Below are 12760 nucleotides of genomic sequence, written 5' to 3' on the forward strand. Positions count from 1 at the left end.
TGCTCTATGCGCGTTGGCCTTCTATCAATATTCAATTCATAAAATCACGTCACCCAGTCTTACTTAATGACAAAACCCAAACGAATGACGTCATTCCGAGTACAAGAATTCGCGGCGCCACGATCTAGTTAGACTGGCAATATCGATCGAGAGCGGGAGGTATCTAAGAAAAGCCGTCATCTCGACCTTTTCCTAAAGCTCGCTCAGCTAATTAAAGATTCTGTCGGGGCGTATAACTCATCCATTCGGCTGTTCAGGTAATTATATTCCTAATGAAAACTAATTTTTGTGTTGCCAAACATTTGCATATTCATTCTACCTATAATAGGTAGTCTTCATTTGATTTCATTCAAAATTTTGCGTCAATTTTTCGAGTGCAGACTTCGGGGTATAATACAAATTGTGGATGAACTGTACCAATATCATATGCCATTTCTAAACAAAATATGCCATTTCTAAACAAAATATGCCATTTTTAAACAAAATCATCAAAGGGATTGCATAATTTTGGTTGAGATGGGTCTTCAGGTTTCCAATTTTTTTATGAAATAAGAGAGAGCATACAATTCTAAGAAGAATTCAAAATTTGTTTGATGAAAATTAGTTTTGAAATGGCTGAGATATAAAAAAACACCAACAAAGAGGTCCTAATGGTAGGTGGGACCCACATTTTATTACGACCTCTTTGTTTTACTTTGTTTTTGAATATCCCAGCCTTTTCAAAGCCAATTTTCATCGAATAAGCTTTGAATACCTCTTAGAATCGCATGCTCTTTAATATTTCATCAGTGGTTTCTATACCAACATCACGCACAAAGTTAAAATCTGAATCCCCCATTTCAACCAAGCCTATGCCATCCCTTTAAACTCTCTATTATTTCAAAAGAATAAAGTTAGCACTTCATCTGATCTACTTCTTTGAGAACATAAAGGTACCTTAGAAATAGCGTTGTTGCACAAAAATGAAAAGCCTCATGGTTTCAAGCCTCAATTTCAATTCAATTTCAATTTCAATATATTTTCATATTACTCAATTACAAAAAAAAAATACATGAAGTATGACAAAGTACAAAAATACATGATATCTGGTTAGGATGCACAATAAATCATTGCAAACATATAGAACATGGAGGTCAATCAAGAAAATTTGGATCTTGGTTATGTGCTAAAGAATTATGAAGAAACCTACTTAATAGCGAGCTTCTTAAGCGTAGGTCCCAGTATTGAACAGATTGTAAAGACCGAGATAAGGAGCACGGATACAACATAGGACCAAGATATAGAAAACAAAAAGAAAAGACAAAAATACTCGGGGATATAGCACATTCTTCTCAAAGTGCTATACAGATAAGGACAATCAATAAACCGCCTGCTTCAGACGGATTAGCAGTTATTATAGCAATGTTGAAAATACAGTGTGATTATGCGACTAGAACAATTAGAAAAACTATACATTTGGGTTCTCAGATAAGAAATAAGCAAAAGAGATATTTGCACAAGTAAAGAGATGAAGAAGAAACGATTGAAGTCAAGCATAGGTATGCTATGCTGAATGTTTTCAATCCCCTCTTCTTCTTTTTTCATTCTCCCCTTCTCATACAATGTGATATACCTCTAAGTATGTGCGCAGAAATATAATTAACAAGGTTTACACAGGGCTAAATAAATAACTTTCTAGCGATTGATCACAATTTTAGCTGCTAACATTCTCAAAATATCGAAATGTCATGATCTCCGCAGATAGCTAGGAAGTCTCCACGATTCCTCTCCCCCTCCCCCATTTCTCTCTTCTTCTTCTTCTTCTTCTTCTTCTTCTTCTTCTTCTTCTTCTTTTTAGGTTAGAGACAAGAGTATTTGGCAAAGAAAGCGTTCGATCCAGCTGTAGAGTAAATAAAACCATTAACACCGACTGGAAATACGCCTGTCCTTGTCAAGTCAGTGCAAATATCCGATTTGTATTAATGAATTCTTACTTCCGCAAATTGATTGGGGGGGGGGGGGGTCTGGATCAGTGAGAAGGAGAAAAAGCGAGCGAGAGATAAGAGAGAGGGAGAGAGGGGAAGAGATTCCAGGCACTCAAATCACTTGGAGTTGAAATCGGCTTACTTTATAATCTGTGTAGATTCTGGCAGGTGACCTCGATCCCATTTTCGAATAAGTGTAGTGATTTATATTTTAACATAGATTCTGTATTCTGAAAATGCAGCGATAGCTCATGTGCAAGCATTGCTGTGAAGTAATACATGCTTGTTTATTATTCATGAAGTTCCAAATTAGTATCACCCACTATGTTTTGTTTGTATCTTTAGCATTTCTTTCCTCCAGGGTTTGTAAATAAAATTAATATAATACAAATACAATTCAAATAAAACGAAATACAAATAATGTAAATACAGCAAGGATACAAACAATGATTGATATGACAATAGTTATTTTTATATTGGGACTGCCACCATAAGTCTTCCAACACGTATTGTTAAAGTCTTTTTATATCTACCAAAGATAACAAAACACACATAAGTACAAATGTTTTGAACTAGAAGAAGTGACATGCACACACACACACACACACACACACACCCACACAAACAAAATAATTACGTATATTATGTAATACTCTTATCTATTATGTCTTCTAACTTTGGAATTCTTCCAATTCTTGGAATATTATTGTGTGTGCGTGTGTGTGTGCGCGCGTGCGCGCCCGTGTCTGTATATGTGGGTGTATGCGGGTGCGCGCGCGCGCGTGTGTGTGTGGGAAGTTACATAACTCCACAAGCATCTGTGTTTTTTTCCTGTTCCTGCACACATTGTTTTGATATTAGATATCAATGAAGTCCAAGAATCCAGGTATTAGGCCTAAGGAAGTAGGAGATGACACGTGTCAAGTCCAATGTCTCATGTTTTTCAAACACTTTATGTTCCCTTTCTCCATCCCCCCCCCCGCAAAAATACCCAAACCCTTGAGAATGACAGATGCGATATTTACTCTGAAGAATTTAGGCGTATCGAAGTACTTTATCCGTTCCATCCATCCATCAATAAAATCATAGTGATAGCTATCAATTTCTCTAAGGTATTGCTGTCATGGTTATTGTTGCTTTAGTTTGTCGCTCAATTTCAAATGGGGATGGTCAAGGTGCACGAACATCTGCAATTTCACTTAAAGAGGACAATAGTCATTCATCTTGTGTTGGCCCAGTGATGGTTCGTGATGTAATCCCGGGGACAGGTTTAATCTACGGAGAGTTTCACTCGTTACATCGTGGCAACATGAGGCGGACGGCAATCAATCTCCACACTTCATCACCGCGGCCTGGCCCCGGAGGGAACGTGGCGCCGCGCAGAGGTGGCGCCACATTCAACTGCGCGGAAAAGCAAAAACCGCGTGTAATATGAAGATGTATGGGAATCTCTTCTCTTTCTGTCACACACACACACACACACACACACCACACACAAACACATGTGTTTGTATTTATATATGTATATTTACATACACAAACAAACACACACACACACACACACACACACGCACACACACACGCACAAACACATGTATTTGTTTTATATGTATACATACACAAATAACACACACACACACACACACACACACACCATCTGAGGCTCATCTTTACTGTTACTCTCTGCAACTGCGCGGAAAGCAAAACACCGCGTGAAATGTATGAGAATCTCCTCTATTTCTGTCACACACACACACACACACACACACACTCGCACACACTCTTCATCTTTCTATCTGAAGCTCATTCATTCTGTCTGCCCGTCACTCTATCCCCCCCCCTCTCTCTCTCTCTTGATGCTAAACACTCCTGTCTCTTTCTGTCTCTTACCCTCTCACATATCAATCCATTTTCTTTCCTATCCCTCTTTTTTTTTTTTCATTTTCTGTCTGTTTGTGAATGCTTAACGAGAGCGGAAGGAGAAATAGATGACCTAACTGTAGATCACACAGTAACCCTTGACGTTCGCGATTTCCGGTTAGAGCAGTGATTTTCCAGGTAATGACGTGAAAATGCATTGAAAGTGTCTGTTTTGTTTAGTTTTTCTTTGTTGTTGTTTTATTTTGACTCCACTGCTGGATGTTAAACAAACAGTAATGCAGTGCAAGCATGCAAATGATCAATAAAAATCGAAAATATAGACAGATTTTCGGGGAAAATGATTTCAACAAAAGAGAAATGTTAGAGTTGGGAAAGACAACTAAATTAAAAGAAGAAGAAGGAGAAGAAGAAAGGAATACCACCTGTTTTCCTTCGGCCAGGGCCGGGCAGAATCAATTTCGGTGTGTCCGAGGATGCCTTCTCATCGTAGTATGAGCACAGCAATCCGATTTTTTTTTTTTTAATTATAGGGTATAAAAACACCTGTCACGTTATCTAACTGACCCATCGGCACAGATTTTTTTTTTTTTTTTTTTGTTACGATGTATTCGAAGTAGACCGCCCACACAATCTATTCGAATTGTCTCTTCGGTATTCGAAGAATCCTCATGCATTGTGTGTTGAATAGCCCAGCAATTTACTTCAGAATGTCTCATAACTCTTCAGTGTTTATTCAGGGAACTTGTCTCTTCTTTAGCCGAAGCGCGGGGATTTGTTGTTGTTGTTGTTGGTTTTTTTTTTTCATCTAAATGGCAACCAAAGGCTAAAGGTGGTGGTTGGAAGAGTAACAGAAATTCTGAAGTGAGCACATTTTTGAGCTCTGGGTTCTTTGCATTATTTTGGGGTCTTATATTTGAAACCCTCATCAGTGCCTTTCGAATTACCATTTCCAAGGTATTAGGCATTCGAGACCCTTTTTCTATAGCATTTAGAACCATTCTGAGAGCATTACTGAACAGTTTTAGTCGCAGTTAGGACCTTCTAAAATCACTTTACAAGGAATGTGTGTTTTATCATCTTTTTATTGGAAGATAGTATGAAAAAAAAAACAAATCTCTACATTTTTCTGTCTACCTCATTAGGTGATATACCAGTAGAGTATACAGACAACGTTAAGGCTAACAAAATAGATGGTTGGTTTTGGAGTTGTTTGATTCTTTGTTTGTTTGTTTGTTTGTTTGTTTGTTTGTTTGTTTGTTGTACTCACATAAGGCTGAGAGAATAAATATGGTTGTAATGTTGTTGGTGACAACTAGCATTGTATCGCGTGTTGTGTATTGCGTTATATACTGCTTCGTGAAAGAAATTAAACGCTTCATTATTCTATCTTGTCTAATCCTCGCTGTGCTGCAATAACTTTACTGTTATCATCACGCTTATAAAGGATTTTGAAATGTGTCTTGAGAGAACAACACCATGACTCGACACGTCGCAACAACAACAAAAAATCAACGCTTTAAAGCTTTTCATTGTCTGAGAAACAGGCAAATGAATTATTATTCACCTTTGATCTTAACCATCTTGCAGATTCTAATTCATTTTTCACGCTATGAAGGAGTGTATGTTTTTGCCGGGGCTTGGTTGTTACTTAGTTGTTTTTGTTTGCATGTCTGTTTGTCTGTCCGTTTGTTTGGAATATTTCTCGAAAAGTTATGAACGGAGTTTGACAGCATTTTCAGGATATGTCCGCAGTGGTAAATGGAACGAGATCAGTGATTAGTTTCAGTGGTGATCCGAATCATGATTCGGATCCACAATTTTCATAAAGGATAATTTTCCATTGACTTATAGTGGTGTTTTCAAGATTTTTACTTAAGGCCCCGTCACACTAGAGCGAATGCCCAACGAATGCCAAGCGGAAGCCCAACGAATTCGAAAATGTGAAGACAGTTTGCATGTCTGACGTTCTTTGATTTCATTAGCTATTCATAGGGATCCGCAGAGATACGCCAGAGATTTTGGACATAACATGTTTAAAGAATAAAATCGGCTCCAGCGTATCTCTGCGAATCCCGACGAATAGATAATGAATACAAAGAACGCCAAGCACTTTACGAACTATTCTAGTATTACCAATGGATGTTAACATAGGCTATCTTCAAATTTTCAAATTTATTGGACATACGTTGGGCATTCGTTGGGCATTCGCTGTAGTGTGACGGGGCCTTTACACAGTTTTGCGGCGTTAGTGACATTGTAGCCATTATGAGAGTGTTTGTAATGCACGAAGTTAATGGCTTTGCGATCATTGTAAATGGGAGAATCCGTAGAACCAAGGAGGTGGTATACAACAAACTCTGCCGTTGTTTTGTATGTGTGAATGAGCGCAATCTAGCAGAAGCAGCCAACGGCAAATGCTACACGACATTCTGTGTCGAAGCAGGTCCACGAAATAACTGAAGAATGAAGAAAAAATCTAAGATTAAAATCGCACAACATGCCATGCACTCTTCCGAGAAGTGCATTGGAGCCTTGAGCTATTGGCCCACACACGTAAATATTCGCCCACGATCCAGTGGCATTTCCTTAATGGTTGTCTGTATATTACTTGTGTGGGCGCCACTCGAGTGCAGAGGTAAACAGGTGTCTATTTTGACTGGAAGGTATTTATGCTACATTGTATAGTGCCTGACAAACATTTAGCTTATGGGATCTCTGAATGGCACTATAGTGTCAATTTTGTTTGTTTGGCTCTTTTCTTATACAGTGGAATTGTTACAGACTCTTTGAACTTCAGATTTTTTATTCAAATTCATGAAATTCTTCCGTCGAGATGTTTTAATTGCAACTGATTTACAAATTGTCCTACATCAACGTAAATAAGCACTGAATTGATCAGTGTTTTTGTATAGTAGTAGCATGGATCTACTACACATGGACATTAATCATTTCCTTAATTAATGCATGCCACTGTCTATGTCAAAAGTGTCACAAAAGCATTTTGGACATTCTTCCCTGCTTTGATCTTAATGATCTCCGCCGCCGGCAAGCCGGGGCAAAACACAACGCAGCTTTGAAAAATCTATAAACTAAATGCGCAGAAGATAACAACTGTCTTAAATAAGAATGCATGTGCAGTTGTGGTATGTATTGGTATAATCACCTCTCAGACATTTTCATTAGCGAAATGCAGGTACTTTTGAAGAGATAGCTAAGTTTGTGGCTAATTGATCATGATTTGTTATCTCATTTTCCACCTTTTCCGCACATTTTTCCAGAGTAAAAACAGATAGCAAGGGAAGAGGATATGTCTGTCCTTATAGGCAAAGTCATATGTGTGAACGCTAGCGAGCGAATCGATTATTTCCAATCCAATGATACGAGATCAGTCATGTTCTGAGGTTTGCTGCTTCTCATAATTGACGTTTATTCAAAGACGTTTCAGTCTGAAAACACGCATCAGCCAAATAAGACCAGAATTAGGGAAACAATTCTTTTGTCAGTGACGATGCGTGATCATGCAATCATCATTTTTTTGAGTCACCTGTATGTACTCATTGAGATGCGCATAGTTAGGTGGCGGCGGATCTCGTACTTCAAAGTGGCAGGTTTCGTTGAAAGTCCATTCGTTAGTAGGTCCATAGCCATGATAAAAGAAATCATGGGCGTACATACTCCAGCAGGATTCGAACCTACGACCTCCTGATCTCCGGACATGCGTCATCCCCACTATAGACCACCAAGCTTCCGCCCGACACCTAGTGTTGGTTCTAATCCTTATAGCATGCAGCGAGTACTACGTAGTTATTCATATTCATGAAATTCGTCCTTCGAGATATTTTCATTGCAACTGAAGAATTTGAATAATTCTTCAGAAACATAAAAGGGGAAAATGGGTAGAAACTTATGGAAATTCAGAGCATCACATGTTTTTAAACGATTCAGTAACAACAGTCACAATTACGTGATGAGTGTCAATAATTATCATGATATCTTTCATTTTTCGTCAAATTACCCTTTACTTATTATTATCTTTTTTCTGTCTTAAGTCAAGACTTTTTGGTAAACCATTATAATCTTGCTTTGAATAATCCCTGTTAGGCTCTGCTCATAATGGCGTTCTCGTGCGGTTTTCCACCTTTTCTTTGGGGATGAAATAAACTGTAATAAAATCATATAGATAGTTAAGCATGAGGTCAATTAAGAATGTTTTCTTTTAATACATAATACGTTAACGGTTTTTGTCACAATTTTCGATTCTATATGTTTTTTTTTCTTTTTTCCCCTTTGTCAGTAAAACGTCAGTGCAGAATCTAAACAGGTTTTTTTTTTCTACATATCTCTTGTTCCGGACGTTGTCGTTGTTGTTATTGTTAATGTTGTTGTTTGTTTGTTTGTTTTTTGGTTTTTTTTTTGTAAAAATGAATGTTGGCGGGAACTCTCACACCTAATTTCACCTACAGTTACAAGGATTGCAAGTGATGACCTCCAACTATTGCGACGAACTTGAATGGGTGCCGATTTCCATTGTCACCCCACCCCCTCCTTTATTTTTTTCCCCTCCATTTTTGGTGTCCGGACAATGCCTGATTGATAAGCTGACGGATGAAAAGAAACAGACGATTATCGAGGAACGCGTGAGTCGGAGTGTCTACAATCGATGTTCCCCGCAACCCATGGGTCGGGTCGGTCGATGGCCGGAGACTGGGGATATGTAAGAAATATTTGTGTGGGTGGAGGAATGGTAAGCGGCCAGTCCAGATTGTCGAGAAATCACGAAAAAACACCTTCTACCCTTATATACCCAGAATGGGTTGTCAATTTAAAAAGAAAAAAGAAATGTTTGCCAAAGAATAAGTTATTGAAGAAGAGCAGTAAGATAAAGGCAGCCAAAAGCATTGACTATTGAAAACTGAAAAGAAGAAATGAAAGTTTTACATTACAGCATGATTCTATACTTATTATGAAGAGATTGGTTGCGAAACAAGTTGACTAAATTCGTATCAAGTTTGAGATATTTGCAATTAAACGTTAAAACTGCTAGAAACCAACGAAAATATAGGACATTTTTAATCATAACTTCAAGAACATTCCTTGTTATGTGACGAGTGAGGTATCACTGGAAAGGTTTTATTTGCTCTGTCTGATGATGGAATACTAATACTTTCAAATGTTTTAAAATGGCGCTTATCTCTTAAAATGGCTTGCTTGGATAATGACGTGCAAAAACGTCATTATTGTCAAAATTAAGACACTTTGAATTATTGAGCTTGCATGAATTGTGTTTGTGTTTGAGAAAGTGTCAGTAAATGTTTGTAAAAAGAGATATAAAGAAAAAGAAGAATGAGAAGACAAATATTTCAAACAATTCTAATTCAAAGGTCTTCAAACTGTGAATGATTCTCCACAGACACACCTGCTATGTGTATAATGTATAAAAGAAAGATTTAGTGTCTTTTGTGTTTCACTCCTAATTTAGACCACTTGTCCGCTCAGTCCTGAAATTTGCAAGAGGGGGCTCAAATTTCGCTCCGATATCCGTATACAGAAAGACTTCGGTTGTACCATTTAAAATGTCTCGTGTCTCCGAAACAAACCCCAATGTAGTGCCCATAAATCTAAAAGAAAGCGTATCCTGCTTTCAGCTGGACAGCTGTTTGTTTGTTTGTTTGTTTTCAGCAAGGCCGTGTTTTACATTGGATGTGAGACCTATATCATAGGTGTAGCTGGTTGATAATTCGTTGTGCCGTACTGTCTGTAAAGCTGACGCAAGAGGGTGCGTTCAATACAAAACCTTCACATTATCAATGAGGTAACCACCACCACCACAACAACAAAATATAAACCAACCCCACTGCTCTCAACCAAAGGTGATCAGTGGACAGCGCGACCTAACATTGTCTGTACAGTTAACACAAGAGGACGCGCTTTAGATACATCTTCAGCCTTCTACAAGGTTTCAGCAAGGAGCTTCTTGGTTTCAGACGCACGCCACTGGAGCCGCGGAACGGGGGTGGGGGGGGGGGGGGGGGGGGGGGGGGGGGATAGTGAAAGAGGATAATGAAAATTAGCAAGAAACAGAGATTAAAAGATAAAGATAAGAATTACAAAAGAAATGATTACGTTTGTGACGACGGGGTGGGGGAGGGGGAGACTATTCCACAGTGCGGGACGATTGTGAGAAAAGGCATTGTCTTCCCATGAATGGGTATGGTTCCGGAAACGTCTAAGAGCAAAGAATTTGATGATATTAACCTACAAGAGGGGTTATACCTTTTCAATGAATCTTGTAGATAAGGGAGGGGAAAGCAACCTTGATTATGTGTTTATCATTTCGAAGGGAGGCAGGAGAAAAGTGTTGGATGGGGTTAAATGCCACAGGAGGGTTGGAGTGGCTCGGTTATAGTTCAGCAATATATTTAAAAAAAAACCTGACCCCCCCCCCCCCCCAAAAAAAAAAGCAAAACAAAACAAAACAAACAACAAACAACAACAACAACAACAACAACAACAGAACACACAAAAACTCAAAAACAAAACAAAACAAGAACAAATGAAAAGTAGAACGAAACCAGCGATGAGTTTATATTTTCTTTACTTATGAAGTACAGCAGTCTTTGTAACAACTGATAGGTGAACAGCAAGTTAGAGTCTTATTCATACATTAATTAATTCGGACTTTCACTTAACCATGATACATGTAATTTCTTTCTATTTCCGGCTCCCTAATAATAGGAGTAAATCAACATTCCTCTCTGTTTGTAGAATATCAGCTGCCTGCTGTGTAACTATTTCAGATCATGCGAGAAATCTCTCAATGATTTCCAAGCACATTGATTTCCCTAACACTAATTACTCACAAATCTATACGCTGGCAATAATTAGCAACTCCGAAGTGATTTCCACCTCTACGCTTCGCGCCATTACAGACGCTGGTATTGATCGCGCAACCTACAAAGATATTCAGACTGTGGACGAGAAGCGGTTCTATACGACTACTTCAAGCCGCGAGGACGAGCTGCTATCCCCTGCGTGGCGCAATGGAAGAGTCCGGCTAGTCGTAGAAGAAAAAAACAAAAACATCGAAAAGAAAGAAAAACCGAAGTTGGTTGGTTCGTTGGTTGGTAGCTCGCGGCGGCGACCGAGTCGCTCGACAGGCCCACATTGACTTCATAGCGTAACTTGTCGATTCACCTCAGTAACTCTTTATACTGCCAGGATGGACACTCACCTACATCAGTTTGACGCACGGAATATACCTGTCTAAACGCGCTGGGTCCGCCGTGAATCTTCATCGCTGCCTCATTTGCTCTTTTGTCTAATACTTTTTTTTTTCCTTCATACTCGTTCATTCATGGATTGATGTTGACGCTTTCAGGCCTATAAATATTTGTTCATTTGAGATCATTCCCCACACTCTGTGGATTTGGAGCTCCAGAAACTTTGTCAGACTCGTATAGCTCACACCACGCGTGAATCATGAATCTACGCGGTCACACCGCCGGCGTTTTCAGTTACCTCTCGGTCTTGGTAACCTACGTCGTACTCAACTCCCTTTTAGCCTCAGCCAATGTTGTCTCTTCGACGACGACTTCGGAGCGACCTCGGCGGCCGATCGCCGAAGTCGACCCGGACGTGACCACCTTCAGAACTCGGGGATTTACCCAGGGTCGTACCACGGAGTCGGCGGGGTCCGAGGATTCCTCGCTGTGGAATTTCAGTAGCTCCTACGACAGGAGCGGGACCGATCAGAGGAGGGAGGAGGAGGAGGAACAAAGTCCGAGCCTGGAGGAGATCGTCCTCCGGCTCAGTGAGGAAGAAGCTCTAGAAGAGATGGGGATGGAGGGTGATCTTCTCCGAGACGCTCTGGCAGCACGCAGGTCGAGGCCGTCTTCCAGAAAAGCACCACCCAGGAAGAAGGTATGTAGGTCCATGGTTGTATACCATTTACCACACTCTGTTGTATAGCAAGTTGTATACCACACTCTGTTATACACCACACTCTGTTGTATACCACACTCTGTTGTACCAGACTCTGTCAAAAAAGTTTCTATTTTGTTGAAGCGGATATCTCCAGCAACTTGAATGGAGACCACACCATCATGACCATGCATGGAGTGAAAAAGAGACAATTTGCTTGGTACATGATCCCGTGGCAATTGCTCCCATATAGGCCTACATTATGCAGGGTTTTGAATGGTTTCAGTAAAGCGCAATCGGAAAGCATGAGTGTTGAAAACGTTTGATAAATCCTTACATGAAACAATACTAACAAAAACAACATATAAACTGAAAACTTAATATTATATTGAATATGATATTTATAGTTATGTGATCATCATCCTATTCTTTTAAAGTCTTATATTCCTTTCCTCTTCAAATTCAAAGGAGAAAAAATGAACCGTTTTGCGCATTTCTGTATACGTAGCTCCATCGTCCTATAGGCCTACATGTCGTGGAAATGGTTTCGAGATTGGAGTGGCCTTGGTATACACTCGGTATCCCTTCATCCATCTAAGCTCGTGACGTAAAGATATCTTGTCTGTGTAGGCCTTCATTCATACTCATGTTAATGCTGTAGCTCGAGTTGGTTTACCTCATCCCCTCTAAGCATGTTAAGCAGTTTTGAATTACTCGTGAGCTTAACAATCACGCACATACACACGCGCAAGCATTATGAAAAAACCTGAAACCGCGGAAGTTTGCTAGACACGGCTTGACATTACGAAGAGTGTCATCTCATGACATTTGACCTCTCGTCATATCGTACTGTACTCTTTGAGATATCTCAGTTACTAACATTCAACGATTCACTGATTCAGAAAAATATCACATAATGAAGGAAACACAGGTAATACTGTTTTCCAGTCTTTTCAAAGTGTTGGGCGCTAACTGGTGTGCAAGTGACACATTCT

At 39.5% G+C, this 12760-nt stretch overlaps 1 protein-coding gene across 1 annotated transcript in view; it reads left to right on the forward strand.

The window, feature by feature from the left end:
- The first annotated feature begins 11100 nt into the window (after nt 1-11100).
- The window catches only part of LOC139736693 (uncharacterized), a 78790-nt gene continuing 77130 nt past the window's right edge, over nt 11101-12760 (forward strand). The window contains exon 1 of the mRNA XM_071647444.1: nt 11101-11765. Coding sequence (XP_071503545.1) covers nt 11325-11765 — 441 coding nt within the window. The 5' untranslated portion in view covers nt 11101-11324. The remainder of the gene's footprint in view (nt 11766-12760) is intronic.

This window comes from Diadema antillarum, unplaced genomic scaffold (genome assembly GCF_040938485.1).
Source record: "Diadema antillarum isolate AM-2024a unplaced genomic scaffold, OU_Dant_1.0 scf00000028, whole genome shotgun sequence".
Classification (NCBI taxonomy): domain Eukaryota; kingdom Metazoa; phylum Echinodermata; class Echinoidea; order Diadematoida; family Diadematidae; genus Diadema; species Diadema antillarum.